This window comes from Clarias gariepinus, chromosome 2 (genome assembly GCF_024256425.1).
Source record: "Clarias gariepinus isolate MV-2021 ecotype Netherlands chromosome 2, CGAR_prim_01v2, whole genome shotgun sequence".
NCBI lineage: Eukaryota > Metazoa > Chordata > Actinopteri > Siluriformes > Clariidae > Clarias > Clarias gariepinus.
Window position 1 is genome coordinate 50,954,118 of NC_071101.1, and position 15,886 is coordinate 50,970,003.

General features: G+C 38.0%; 2 protein-coding genes across 2 annotated transcripts; both read left to right on the forward strand.

The window, feature by feature from the left end:
- Positions 1-923: 923 nt before the first annotated feature.
- On the forward strand, positions 924-1,925 carry LOC128541599 (trace amine-associated receptor 13c-like). Its single transcript, XM_053512099.1, has one exon. The coding sequence runs from the start codon at positions 924-926 to the stop codon at positions 1,923-1,925; it is 1,002 nt and encodes a 333-aa protein (XP_053368074.1).
- Positions 1,926-9,912: 7,987 nt separating this feature from the next.
- Positions 9,913-10,911, forward strand: LOC128518016 (trace amine-associated receptor 13c-like). The gene has a single exon (XM_053491136.1). It carries the CDS (start codon positions 9,919-9,921, stop codon positions 10,909-10,911), a length of 993 nt encoding a protein of 330 aa, XP_053347111.1. The 5' UTR covers positions 9,913-9,918.
- Positions 10,912-15,886: the final 4,975 nt, after the last annotated feature.

Consider the following 15,886-nt stretch of genomic DNA (forward strand, 5'->3'; position numbering starts at 1 on the left):
CCGGAGGAAACATGTGATAGTCTTAGCATTCCTTCCGGCTGAATGGTAGTAGTAGCCTTAATGCCTTAATGGACCACGACTAAACTAGGGAGAAAATTTTTTGGAAAAAATCCGAATTAATAATAATTAAAAAAAAGAAGATACAAGCACATGTTCGTATTACAAACACATGTTCAGTATTGTCCTGGTTAGCTCCTTTATTTAAGGCTATTCTAGTGTCCAGTATAAATCAAATCAAAAGACAAAGTGCCAAAACGAGAGATTGAGAAAATTTGATAAATATATACACATTAAACATAAGCAAAAAAAACATAAACACCAACATTAAATTCACCTTTTATTTTATGAACACTTTATGTGTTTACCAAAGAAGCCAAACCTAATGATGACCTAAGGACTAACATGGTCACAAGAGAATATGTAAGCCCATCACATCCAACAGCTGTTCTTCTTATTTTCACTTTTCCATTGTGCATTAGTGAGCATATGCAGGTCAGGTGAGAAACTGCCATGTGGAAAATATTTGGGGGCTATAATCAACCTTTCTTAGACTAAAGAAGCTATGTGGATGAGCAGTGAAACATATTTAAAAGAAGTCCATCTGACTTGGCTTGACTCGAAACTTTATTTATAACTTTTATCACATTTTGTCTTTATCCACACCAACATCTGTCAGCACAAAGCACAATTTTTTATTCCTTGGTTTCTATTGTTATCTTATGACTTACATGTACAGTACACAATAGGTGTTTTTTTTTTTTATCTGGTAACTGTCTTCCTGTCCTCCCAGTGCATGACATCATATTCATTAAGCTGTCAATCTAAGTTGGGGGATGTGCTTACTTTTTAAACTATAAGAATATCTGAGCTGTCTGAACTACATTTTGTTTGACCATAATGTAGCAGACAGTTTTTCTATTAAAATGCATGTATTGATGAACCTGACAGAGTTTAATCAGTCTGATCGGTGTAAAAATTTCTCCTGTCCAGAGAGATCTGTATCTCCTGCAGTTTATATCTTACTGTACGTGTGTTCAGCTGCTGTGGTTCTGGTAACAGTGTGTGGAAATCTGTTTATCATCATCTCTGTTTTTCACTTCAAGCAGCTTCACACACCGACTAACATGCTCGTGCTCTCTCTGGCAATGACGGATTTCTTCATTGGGGCTTTGTTGATGCCGCCAGTGTTAATCTGGATCACTGAGTCATGTTGGATTTTTGATAAAAGTTACTGCATTATTTCTTTTATAATTGCTTCTGTTCTCACAACCCTGTCTATATATCATATTGCTCTGATTGCTGTGGATCGGTATTTGGCTCTTTCAAACCCATTTCTCTACCCAAACACAATCTCTACCAGGACTATGAGCATTGTGGTTTCCTCCAACTGGTGTGCTTGTCTGGCATATACCACAACAGTTTATTTCAATGGAAGCTTCAAAAGTTCTGTAATATGTCCTGGAGAGTGTCATCTTTTTCTGAATGAGGTTTGGTCTGTAATCGATCTTGTAATAACATTTATATTTCCACTTTCTGTTATAATCATATTCTATACTCTGGTTTTTGTGATTGCTAAGAAACATGCTACTGCTATTAGAGAGCTTAATAATCACACACGGCCTAAAACACAGAAAATCACCTCACACTCAATGAAATCTGAAAGAAAAGCAGCTAAAGTCCTCGGCATTTTAGTGTCTGTGTTTATAATGTGTTTACTTCCATATTATAGTTACAGTTTATTAGGTGATCTTATTGAACTGCAGCCAGTAACTTTTCAAAAAGTCTTGATTGGGCTTTATCTTAACTCCACCATTAATCCATTTATTTATGCTTTGTTTTACCCATGGTTTAGGAGGTGCATTAAATTAATTATAACTCTGCGAATTTTCCAAACAGACTCTGCATTGATAAATATTCTTATTTGACATTTACAGTCACCCAAAGGGCTTTCGAAAAAAAATTTGTTAAGACAAAACAATTAATCTTTTATGCATTTTAGTACAGTATTTGAGCTAAAACGCATAGTCAGGCTTTACAGTACCTATGAGTCTATGCCAGCTTTAGGACACACATTCTTTAAGCAAAAAGTGGACACCAAACATGTTGTCTAATTGTTTATGTAAATTATTTGAAGGTTATATTTTTTCAGTAGAAAATATATTGTTCTTAATTTTAATTTTTTTATGTATTACACAACAAAATAATGCAAAATAGAAGCATTTTATCTGGAACTCTCAAACATTTGGACCCTTCTATAATGAAAACTGATGTTGAATTGGTCACCAATTATCTAGTCCCTTCTATTAATACTGGTGCCATCAACATTCCTATTTTGTTAGATCTTAATGTTTCTTTTAACAAGTTTATCCATGGCATTCTGCTCTGCTGCCTTTCCTTAATCACTGTTTCTTGCTTAGCTCAGGATTGATTTGCATCATTTATTTCATATATAGACGTTAATTTATAACCACTAGTGAACATAAATTCTATACTGGCCTTGTTCAAACCTTTGTTTTCTTTGCATATCTGATTCCTTTTGACAAGTCTAGAAAAAATGCTCTTAGGAGCCACTTTTATGCTACAACTTAATTCACAAAATTAATCTTTCGTTTATGTTGCCCTCATTTTTCCAGTGGTGATCATGGTGAGATGTTTCAGAAAGTCAACTCAGAATACCTAAAAAATAAATAAATAAAATTAGTGACGTATACAACCATACAGTACACAGTATCATATGCAGTAAAATGCTTATACACCTGCTTGTGACTATAAAAATTTAATTATAAGATTAAATAAGTAGAAGGTAGAAAGATTTAAGAGAAAAGAAAATTTTTGTTTCACTACAAAAATTAGGATGAATGTACTACATTATCTACAAATTGACAGATTAATTCACAATAAATTACAATAAAAGTTACAATAAAATAAAATCAAGCCTCCGAGTGGCACAGTGGTAAAGTGCTTGCCCTATTATCTAAAGATCGCGAATTTGATCCCCGGGTGATGCTGTAACCTCTCCCACCGGAGGCCTAAAGAGAGCTGTTTGGCCAGCTCTTTCACAGGGGTGGGATGAGAGGTACTTCGGGCTCCCATATTGATGACGGCTCTACAGCAAATCACGGGCGTCTATGAGCTCACGCAAGGAAAAGGAGTGGATAGCTAGCAGTGGTAAAATGCGGTCGGTAACGTCACGTGGGTCGGAGGAAACACATGATAGTCTGCGTCTATAGTGGTAGTAGAAGTTTAATGTGGGAGCCCCCTAGTGACGGGGAGGAATTGGATACGACTAAAATCTAAAAATCCCCCCGCCCCCCCCCAAAAAAAACAAATAAAATTAATAAAATAAAAATAAGATAAAAATAGAAATGTATAAAATGTATAAATTTTACAGGATTTGAAAAAAGGCAATATATAAGTATAAAGATATAACAAGTAGGTATGACAGCAGCAGTATGAGTGAAACAAAGTATGAAATGAGATCATTTGTGGGGGAGCAGTAGTGTCCATGTTTCTAAGTACAAATTTGCCCTTCTTTTATGTGTAAACAAGAACAAGAAATGTGCAACATATTAGCCATATCCAAATGTGCGGTGTGTTTAATACTGTAGGGTGCTCCAACACAGAAGAAGAAAACAAAGTAAGGCTAATCAGAACAGTCTATTGAACAGTCTATATCTTCCTGCCCTTGTCCAGTAGATTGAGTGCAGGTCAGGAAGCTTGGTATGGACTTGGTTAATCACACCCCCAGGTTGTGATGTTTTCCCTCAGGATACTACATATAGTGTAGGAGTAAAAGTTGGCTCCTCTAATCCTTTGTCCACTCCTTACTCTTGCTGACATTTAGGAAGAAGTTGTTCCTCTGGCACCAGGTTTCTAATCTCCTCCACGTAGGCCTCTCGTTGTTTTCAGTATCAGGAAGACCACAACGGTGTTGTCAACCACCTTGAATATGGTTGTGGAGTAGGTAGTGGATATGCCACAGTGAGTACAGCTAGGACACAGCTTTAGGGGACTTTACTCCTGGAGGGGGAGAAGACTGCCCATCCCTTCTGTTTGTGGTCTACCTGTCAGGATATTGGAGATCTACTGACACTGAGGTGGGGTGAATTCCAGGTACTTGGTGGTGAGTGTGGAGGAAATTATAGTGTTAAAATCTGAACTGTAGGCAACAAACAGCATTAACAACATAATTTATCTTCCTAGTTTCCAGTTGAGTGGATTTTAAGTGTGAAAGATGTAAGATGGCATCATCAGTTTATTGGTCTGGACATGATGCAAATCGTAATGGGTCAAGTAATTGTATCATTGGATGATCTATCACAAGCACGTTTCTTGAAAATGCATCTGGTGAACAAAATATACAAACTGCAGATTTGGATAATATTCTATAAATGGAAATGTGGTTTAACAACATTCCTATGTAGGGATGCCAACAGGCCACCGATTAATCTATCACATTCCAGAACCCCTTTCTCAGTCAAATGGCGTCATCCTGCTAAACTTATCTCATCTGTGACACAAAGCAGCATCTATGACACAAAGAAGCAGAAAACCTAACACAATAAGGCAAAGAAAGCCCCTGCGCCTGAATCCAGTTAACCTCGACTACAACGGTATCTACTCATTGGCAATCCGATAAAAAAAGGAAACAGTTTTACATCTTTGAGTGGGGGGGGAACTCTCCCTAACTCATACCACTGGCACTCTCATTGACATCCAGAGCACATGGTTTTCCGATGGAATAAAGATATTAGTCATATTGCATGAACATTCTTTTAGACAATCCTTAAAGTATGCCAGTAGGGCAAAATTATATATTTTAATATATTTTTAAATTAATATTTTTTATATTATTTAGGATATACACTACCGTTCAAAAGTTTGGGGTGACTTTCTAACTCCATGATCGTTCCTGGTTTTTATTTCTTTCTTCTTCTTCTTTGTCTTTCGGCTGTTCCCTTTTAGGGGTCGCCACAGCAAATCATCTGCCTCCATCTAACCCTATCCTCTGCATCCTCTTCTCTCACACCATCTAACTTCATGTCCTCTCTCACTGCATCCATAAATCTCCTCTTTGGTCTTCCTCTAGACCTCCTGCCTGGCAGTTCAAGCCACAGCATCCTTCTATTGATATATTCACTATCTCTCCTCTGAACATGTCCAAACCACCTCAATCTGGCTTCTCTGACTTTATCTTCAAAACATTTAACATGGGTTGTCCCTCTGATGAACTTATTCTTGATCCTATCCATCATTGTCACTCCCAAGGAAAACCTCAACATCTTCAGCTCTGCTACCTCCAATCCTGCCTCCTGTGTTTTCTTCAGTGCCAGTGTCTCTAAGCCGCAGAGCATCGTTGGTCTCACCACTGTCCTGTACACCTTTCCTTTCATTCTTGCTGATACTCTTTTATCGCACCTAAAACTTTTCTCCACCCATTCCAACCTGCCTGTACCCGCCTCTTCACCTCCTTTCCACACTCTCCGTTGCTCTGGACTTTACCTCTGCTCCCTGTATCCTCACCGTTCCTCTTGGGTTCCTCTCATTCACACACATGTATTTCGTCTTACTGCGGCTAACCTTCATTCCTCTGCTTTCCAGAGCATACCTCCACCTCTCCAAATTTTCTTCCACCTGTTCCCTGCTCGCGCTATGAAGCACAATGTCATCTGCAAACATCATAGTCCATGGAGACTCCTGTCTAACCTCATCCATCACCCCTCCTGTCTAACTCCTGTCAATCACCAGAGCAAACAAAAACGGGCTTACGGCCGATCCTTAATGCAGACCCACCTCCACCTTGAACTCTTCTGTCACACCTACAGCATATCTGACCACTGTCTTACAGCTCTCATACATGTCCTGCACCACTCTAACATACTTCTCTGCCACTCCAGACTTCCTCATACAACTCCACAGCTCCTTTCTTGGCACCCTGTCATATGCCTTCTCTAAATCTACAAAGACACAATGCAACTCTTTATTACCTTCTCTGTACTTCCCTGCCAGCATCCTCAAAGCAAATACTGCATCTGGTGTACTCTTTCTAGGCATAAAACCATATCGCTGCTCACAAATGCTCACCTCTGCCCTTAACCTAGCTTCCACTACTCTTTCCCACAGCTTCATTGTATGGCTTATTAGCTTTATGCCTCTGTAATTACGCTGCATCTCCCTGTACTCCTGTCTACTCTCTTCAGTCCTCTCAGAGTCCCACTTTTTCTTAGCTAGCCTCTTTCCCTGTATACACTCCTGGACTTCCTTGTTCTACCACCAAGTCTCCTTGTCCACTTTTGCCTTACCTGATGATACACCAAGTACCCTCCTACCTGTCTCCCTGATCACATTGGCTGTAGTTGTCCAATCAAACGAAAGCACATTGTTCTTAAAAATCGGCACCAAAACACTTCTCCATTCTTCTGGAATCCTTTCACCCCCCAAGATCTTGTTAAACAAACTAGTTAGAAACTCTACTGCCACCTCTCCTAAGCACTTCCATACCTCCACAGGTATGTCATCAGGACCAGGATCATTCACTCTTCATCCTCTTCAACGCCCTTCTCACCTCACTTTTACTAATATTTGCTACTTCCTGCTCTACAACAGTCACCTCTTCTACTCTTTGTTCCCTTTCGTTTTCCTCATTTATCAACTCTTTAAAGTACTCCTTTCATCTTCCTATTACCCTCCTGGCATCTGTCAATACATTTCCATCTCTATCTTTAATCACTCTAACCTGCTCGCCAACCTGTACAGATCCACCTCACCCTCCTTACTATCCAATCTAGCATACAAGTCCTCATATGCTCTTTGTTTGGCCTCTACCTTTACCTTACTCTGCATCTCCCTGTACTCCTGTCTACTCTCTTCAGTCCTCTCAGAGTCCCAGTTTTTCTTAGCTAGCCTCTTTCCCTGTATACACTCCTGGACTTCCTTGTTCCACCACCAAGTCTCCTTGTCCACTTTTGCCTTACCTGATGATACACCAAGTACCCTCCTACCTGTCTCCCTGATCACATTGGCTGTAGTTGTCCAATCAACTGAAAGCACCTCCTGACCTAAAAAAAAAAGCACCTACTGTCTCAACTTTTTGTCCTCTGCTCTGCCGTTGGCCTCTTTACCTTTCTCACCACCAGGGTTAGTTTACACACCACCATTCTGTGTTGTCTGGCTACACTCTCCCCTACACTTTGCAGTCACTAATCTCCGTCAGATTACAACGTCGACACAAGATGTAGTCGACCTGAGTGCTACTGCCTCCACTCTTATGTGTCACCCTATGTTCCTGTCTTTTATTGGAAGAAAGTATTTTTCACTGCCATTTCCATCCTTTTTGCAAAGTCCACCACGATCTGTCCTTCTACATTCCTGTCCTGAAGACCAAACCTGCCCATCACATTTTCATCCCCTTTCCCAACCTGTCCATTGAAGTCTGCACCAATCACCACTCTCTCACCTCTGGGGATGCTCTGCATTACTTCATCTAACTCACTCCAAAATGTCTCCTTCTCTTCTAACTTACATCATACCTGTGGGGCATAGCCACTACCAACATTTTACATCACCCCTTCAATATCCAGCTTCATACTCATCAACCTGTCTGATACTCTTTTCACCTCTAGAACATTCCTAACAAACTCCTCCTTCAGGATAACTCCTACTCCATTTCTTTTTCTATCCACACCATGGTAAAACAATTTGAACCCTGATCCTAAGCTTCTAGCCAAGCTACCTTTCTACCTGGTCTCCTGGACACACAGTATATCCAACTTTCTTCTCTGCATCATATCAAACAACTCTCTTGCTTCCCTGTCATAGTCCCAACATTCAAAGTCCCTACTATCACTCCTAAACTCTTGCCTTTCCTTTTCTCTCTCTGCTTTCGAACACGCCTTCCTCCTCTCCTTTTTCAAACAACAGTAGCCCAATTTCCCCCGGCACCCTGTAGGTCAACAGCACCGGTGGCGGTCGTTGTTAACCCGGGCCGCGACCGATCCAGTATGGAAATTAGATTTGTGATTCGCATCATTGATTTTTTTGATCATCGAAGTTTTTACGTCAGATGCCCTTCCTGACACAACCCTCTGCATTTATCCAGACTTGGGACTGGCACCAGAAGACTGCTCCTCCATCTCAAGTCTTCTCAAGACTCCCTCTACACCACAGGTGCTTGACAGCATCACCCTCACCAGCAGAGTACAATGATGCTTGTCAAGTATTTACCAGGTCAAGTTAATTTCATTTGTAATTTTATTTGTAAACAATTGTCATTGTCCCAAGCAACTTTACACAATCAAAAAATATGGAAATTTGTTTAAAATATGAAAAATGTGTATGAATTAAACTGATTAGCAATTAATTAATGCGCCGTCTCTCTACCACCTCATCGCCCCTATGATTGTGGCATTGAGCATCTCCCTGGTGCCACCCCACCTAGGGGGTTGGTTTATCTTCTCATCCAGAAAGAGAACCCATTGATCAATATCTTACAGAGTCATTGGCCACAGGAATCATCTGCCCCACCTCTTCCCTAGCAGACCAATTATTTTTTTTTTTTAATGGATGTATATGACCAAATCGCTCCAGGCCTGTATTGGTTATAGAGGACTAAATCATATCACACTTAAGAACCGTTACCCACTTACCCTCATGAGTTCCACTACTGAACTCCTTTAGAACGCAAGTTATACTTGAGAAATGCTTATCACCTGATCAGGATTGATCAGGGAACTCAAAGAACTTACCTTACTCATCATAAGGGACTCAAGGGACTCACATATTTATCTCTTTACTTTGTGGTCAAAGTTGATGCCTTGAAGACTATAGTTGGAGCTGTGCCATCATGGCACATTTGCGTCAGCAAGACGACATCAAATTACCCACCCAAGGGCTTTCTGAGACCTTTAATATCCCTCACTGTGGTCACATATCTTCCTCAACTTCACTACCACTCTACAATAACAATACTTTCATCTTGACAGTAGTTAGTTTTTCCAAGTTTGCTCAATTCATGCCAAAAATCCCATTCGGTAAAGAACCGATCAAGTTTTTGATTTCCACCTTCATGGCCTTCCTGTATCATGTCAGACAGTGGCCCACAATTTTCCACCCAATTTTGTAAAGTCCCCTTTTAATGCTGCCTACGATACCAACTTATGAAAATTATGTTTCATAAGGCTTTCCCTGCCACTGTCCATGCACCATGGATTTGTTTTCCAAATCCAACAACTTTTAACCACCCCAGTCACCAGTCATAGCTCACCTGTTTTCCCCTTGTAATCATTTTCTACTACTTCAGATGCTTCGAAGCAACCACCTCTCGCCAGATTGTGTGCTATTTTTGCGTAAATATTTCACATTTTTGTCTTGCCATTGCTTGCCTCTTTGTGTTCATGCTACAGGTTATTTTGCATGAGTGGGTCAACTTTTTTAGACTAAAGAAGTTACTTGGAGTAGAGAAAAATTTCAAAGCAACAAAAAATCCATTTGACATTACTTGATTTCCAGGTAATTAATTAGATACCTTGCTTGCAGTGTGACATCAAAGATTCATAGCATATTACTATTTGCTGTACAACCTTATTTAAAACATTTTTCATCTTTTCCCCTTTTCTTCACTTTAACATTTTTAATTACAAGCACTATTTGTGGATGTTATTTGGGTTTACTTTCTTGGGTTTACTTTATCTTATTTTCCTACTTGTATATTAAAGAACTGTAAAACAATAGGATTTGTTTACAGAATGGCCTTTGTTGTCTTTTGTTTCCCAAGTGCATTACATCATGTTTATTAAGCAGTCAATAAAACTTAGAGGGTGTCTTTACTTTCTAAACTATAAAAATTCTCAGAGCTGCGTAAATTAGATTTTATTTAACAATAATGAAGCAGGCACCATTTATTTTAAAATTCATATATTGATGAACCTGACAGTGTTTAACCAGTCTGATCGCTGTGAGGATTTCTCTTGTCAAGAAAGATCTTTATCTTCTGCAGTTTATATCTTACTGTATGTGTGTTCAGCTGCTGTGGTTCTGCTAACAGTGTGTGGAAATCTGCTTATCATCATCTCTGTTTTTTACTTCAAGCAGCTTCACACACCAACTAACATGCTGGTGCTCTCTCTGGCGGTGTCAGATTTCCTCATTGGGGCGTTGGTGATGCCGCCAATGTTTATTTGGACCACTGAGTCATGTTGGATTTTTAATAAATATTACTGCATGAGTTATTTTATAATTGATTCGGTTCTTACATCCCTGTCTATATATCATATTGCTCTGATCGCTGTAGATCGTTATTTGGCTCTCTCAAACCCATTTCTTTACACAAAATCAATCTCTACCAGGACTATGACCATCGTGGTTTCTTCTAACTGGTGTGCATCTATGACATATATCATAGCACTTGGTTATTTCAATAGAATCTTTACAAGTTCTGTAATGTGTCCTGGAGAGTGTTATGTTTTTCTAAATGAAGTTTGGTCTGTAATTGATCTTGTAATAACATTTATTTTTCCACTTTCTGTCATAATTATACTCTATATTCGAGTTTTTATAATTGCTAAAAAACATGCCACTGCTATCAGAGAGCTTAATAATCACACACGCCCTAAAACACAGAAAATCACCTCACACTCAATGAAATCTGAGAGAAAAGCAGCTAAAGTTCTCTGCATTTTAGTGTGTGTGTTTCTGGTGTGTTTACTTCCATATTTTATCTATAGTTTGTTAGGTAATGTTATTGAACTACAGACAGAAACCTTTCAGAAAGTCTTAATTATGTTTTATTTCAATTCCACTATAAATCCATTTATTTATGCTCTGTTTTACCCGTGGTTTAGGAAGTGCATAAAATTAATCATAACTCTGCAAATACTCCAACCAGACTCCGCATTAATAAATATTCTTTCATGAATGTGTTTTGGATTATATGTATGTAACACTGACATTCAGTGTCATCCAAAAGGCATGAGGCCACACTAAAAATCTGTATGATCCTTGCTTAAACAAGAAATAAAATTAAATAATTTAAGTTTTAGAGCAAAAATATGTCTTGAATTTTTAGTATTAATGATTGTACACTCTGAGAAGATCATTATTTGAGTTTAAGTACGTTTGTGATCTTGATCATATTAACTATTATGCAAAAGTCAGATTTCCATTGACTTAAGTATAAAACTCCTTTTTATTCAAGAATGTGTTATTATATACATATAACATTTATTGTGTTATTATATACATATAACATTTAATGGATTTGAGCTAACTTGCATTGTAAGGCCTTATGGAAACTTTGTGTTCATGACAGCTTTGGTACACACGCTTGTTAAAGGAATAAGGGCACATAAACATCTAAAAATTCTAATGTTCATGTAAATAGTTACAAGATTTTTTTTCTTTCATGGGAAATTTTTTTGTTAGTAATTTGTAAAAACAATGTCTGTATTCAATTTTATTTATATAGCGCTTTTAACAATGGTCATTGTCTCAAAGCAGCTTTACAAAGATGAAAGAAATTCATTAAAATGTATATATATATATATATATAATGAAATAATAACACAATAATAATAATAATAATAATAAATTGTGTATGTGTAAGAAAAATGTATATGGGTCATTGACGGATAAGACTTTTTAATAGGCCAATTTTAAAATACCAAACATATGGATATGTTTGGCCATTTTCTAAACATTTGGAATGTAGTGTACACATGCCTTTATAAAGAAAAGTAAAAAAAAATACATTTTAATGTTTTTACACTTATTTTATAATACATAGCCTTAAAAAAGTCATCTGGGGCGACCGTAATATATCTCAAAATTCCCATTTTTATGTATCATTAAGACTAGTTGAACTCATATCAGTAAAAAGATAAACTGATGAAGAAAGATAAACTTTAGTGCCCTTTCATTTTCTGAAAACCATTATTTCACAAGTTTATTTTATAATATCAGAGTCTCCCTCATTATCCAGTTACAATACTGATTTTTACTTTAAAAGCAAAAAAAACTGAATTAGCATTTATACAGACATTACACATTCTACAATAGCATACCACTGATTAATATTTGAGGTTAAACTGATGGATTTTGGTTATGAATTTAGTGTAATTATTGCCATTTGTTCGTTATCCCACAAGACATATGGTCGCCCCAAATGATAAGAAAACCACAGGTATAAAAATTTCAGTTAAAATGTACACAAAGAGTTCAAGACGAAAGAAAATTTAACTCTTTTTATTCGAATAACATTTCAACATTTAAATATAACAAATCAGAAGGATATTAACATTTAAAATTATATAATTTTTATTGCAACACACATTAAATGCTTCAAGAACTTGAACTTGAACTTTTTTGGAACCTTTTTGATTTATTGGACAGGGATGAACACTACTTGCAACTCAATTAACCTTTCAACATTCAAATATCACAAATAATAAGTTTCTTTCTCTGGCCCTTTTCTTTTCTCATTGTAAGGGCCATATTTCATTCTTGTAATTTGTTGTTGTGTTTATTTCATTTCAATTTGTTATTTAAGCATTATACATTAAGTCCATTCAGTTTATTAGTTTAAGCACTTAGTATTATACTCATAAATTGTATTGTGACATCATTTCATAAGTTGTTTTGTGACATCATCCCACAGTTGTGTAGCTGCATGTATATCACGCACGTTAGTTGTAAGTTGTTGTTAAGACACGGAAGGATACAGAAAGGTGTGGAGAACACAAGCTTTTGACCGTGATACTGTGAGGTAACGGATACAGTAAAATAAGTTGTTGTGACCATAATCTACCGAAGCTACAGAACACAGCAAACAACTTGTCGTGACTACAGTGGATTTATGCAAGAAACTGTAACAACCGTTTTACTTTGATGTTGTGATACTCTGCTCTTGCTGCAGGGTCGGAGTTGACTTTCTGTCTATGACGAGCAGTCTTCTCTTTGCTTGTTAATCGTGCCATCTAGGAATTAGGTAAAATAGGTTAAAACTTGTTTTAAATGACTAATACATGTATAGTCAGATAAATAGAATGTCATTGTGTATTTTTTTTTTTTTTTTTTTACATTTTTCCTGTAGGATTGTACTACAACAAAAAAATTAATGTTTATTCCTATAAAAGGAATGGAAAATGGCTGAATAAAAAAAAAGATAAAATATACAAATAATTATACTTAAACAATTAACTCTATGTATATAATTGATGTATAGGATATGAAAACAAATATAGAACATATATCTATCATTTAAAACACTCAGCAGTGGTCGCCCCACATGATACTCGGTCGCCCCATATGATGTTTTCAAGTTTACTCAAGTATAACAGGCTAACGGTTAGCCTCAGAAACCAAACAAGCTTCTTCTAGTGACAAAGCACTATCAAATTTATCATCAAAATATAGATTTGTGGGAAAAAAATTATAATTCACAGTTTTGGGGTGGTCGCCCCACATGATGACCAAAAGTGACTACAATATTACAGCAGTTAAAAAACAGCTTTTTTTTACTATATGAGAGACTGATTTACTATACAGTTGTTTCCAGGGGGTCTTCACTTGTGTCTGGCTGATGCAGTATCCCATCCTTGAAATGTTTTTCAAAATAAAGGTCCCAAAATTGTGGTTTGTTGATGGTCGCCCCGGATGAAATGGATAGAATCAACATAACTCGGACAACATTCGTTTGTATATCATGATAAAAATATATGTGCAAACGATTTATAGTTTTGTCAATGGATGTAAAACATGTTTGAAATTATGCCAACTAGGAAAAGGGATATATTTAAGTTGATTTAAAGTGTTTTTAAACCAGTTTTCCTAACTAAAGTCAAGGCCGGACAGTCGCCCCATATGATGTTTTGGCACTTCGGATAGCAGAAGAATGATAAAAAACTTAAAAATTTGGAAAAGTTAGAGTGGTTTAGAAGGTAAAGAAGGTATAACAAGTAGATGAGAAATTATGTATTTTTTAGTTTTTTCTGCAAAATAAAATTAACCCGGACAGAAAAAGGGGGCGTCACGTCATTGACCCATATACAATATGTTATAACAATATAACAGAAATTCTTTAAATTAACATGAAGTCCAGTTCAACATAGGGATGTGTCACGAACGGGGTGTTGTGGCAGGTGTTGATCGCCGTGGGCAGTGTTAGCAGGCACAGAGGCATAGGGGTGTGTAATCAAAAAAAAATAGTCTTTAATGAACATTAAACACAAAATATAAATAAAGACACAAACAAAGGAACAAACAAACTCAAACAATACTTAACTCTGTGCTAACAGGGGCTCTCTGGCAAGAAACAGACTGGAGGACAAACACCCATCCTGTGGCGAGACACAGGCAAAGGACGGGCAAATGACACGTCCTGTGGCAAGACACAGGCAGGAGGAGGACAAACACATAACAGGACACACAAACTATGTGTGGAGCTGAAACTGGACACTAGAGGGAGACCCGTAGAGACTAGAGGGGAGACACGTAGAGACTAGAGGGGAGACGGGACTAGGGCTAAAGACATGGCAGTCAGCTAGGCATGGCTTTTAGCTAAACATGGTTAAGATTGCTCTTAACCATGGCAGTCAGCTACACATACACCTAGCTAAACATGTCTTTAGCCCCAACATGCACTAAGCTACACTTACCTAATAGCTCAACACACACTAGGAAATGGGGGCACAGAAACACAGACGGGGGATACCCAGTGGCTAGGCGGCCCTCTAAGGCTAAGCGAGGCGGGACTAACAAGCTAGTCGGTACTCCAAAGCTAGGAGGGGCGGCACTCTAAAGCTAGGCGCACTGGGACACTAGGGGGATAGGAAACACAGAACAGCTAGAGACACAGAGGGGCTATGGCTAGAAGCATGCTAGTTACTGTAACTCAACATAGATTTTAGCTAAACACGCTCCTAGCCAAACACACACCTAACTACTTACCTGACTCTAGCTAAACACACAAGAACACAGGAGGACAGGACTGAATCAGCTCCACTAACACAGACTCACAGAGCATAGACAGAAACATTGCCAATGAGAGAGCCCAAGTCAACACAACTAAAATCAAAATACAAACTAAACAAAGAACAAAAACAAACTAAAACAAAATGCCCACACAAATGACAGTGGTGATACCAAAAATGCTCGACCCAGTTTCCCAGTCTAAACAGCTATTTATAGATGGATTAATGGCTACCTCGGTTCAGGTGTGCACTCGCATCACCTGACCGAGGTGCCTGCTGGGAAACTGAGTCAGCCAACAAAAACTACAAAATGAAAAACAGTGACCTCTAGTGGTGGACCCTTACAGGATGAGTCAGTAGGGGCAGAGGGCAGATGGGATCTGGATCACTGGGAGCACAGGAGCAGGATGTGTAGCTCCAACCATAATAAGGCAGAATTTAGCTGGAGCTGGTTCTTCTCTGGAAGCCTCAGGATCCTCGCAGGGTTGGCCTTTGTCTACTGAAGCTGGTACAATCTCCAGATGCCTTGGGATGGGTAGAAAAGTACAGAACAGATGGAAAGAATTAGCGTAGTTGCCATTCAGGATAAATGTACTGAAGTATAAAGTTATGGGATGAGTTACGCGTATGCCAGATTAAAGAGATGCGTCTTGAGTCTACTTTCAAACTGGGAAACTGTGTCTGAGCCCCGAACACTGTCTGGAAGGCTATTCCAAAGATTTGGAGCTAGATATGAAAACGCCGTACCCCCTTTGTAGATTTTGAAATTCTGGGAATTACAAGAAGTCCAGAGTTTTGTGATCTTAAGGAGCGTGGTGGATTATAGCGTATCAGAAGACTGGTTAGGTTTGTGGGAGCTAAACCGATTAAAGCCTTGTATTTAAGTAATACTTTTTTGTAATTAATTCTAAACTGAACAGGTA

Bases quoted from the DNA above. Each gene is read 5' to 3' on its own strand.
- LOC128518016 (XM_053491136.1), top strand. From the start codon at position 9,919: ATGAACCTGACAGTGTTTAACCAGTCTGATCGCTGTGAGGATTTCTCT.
- LOC128541599 (XM_053512099.1), top strand. From the start codon at position 924: ATGCATGTATTGATGAACCTGACAGAGTTTAATCAGTCTGATCGGTGT.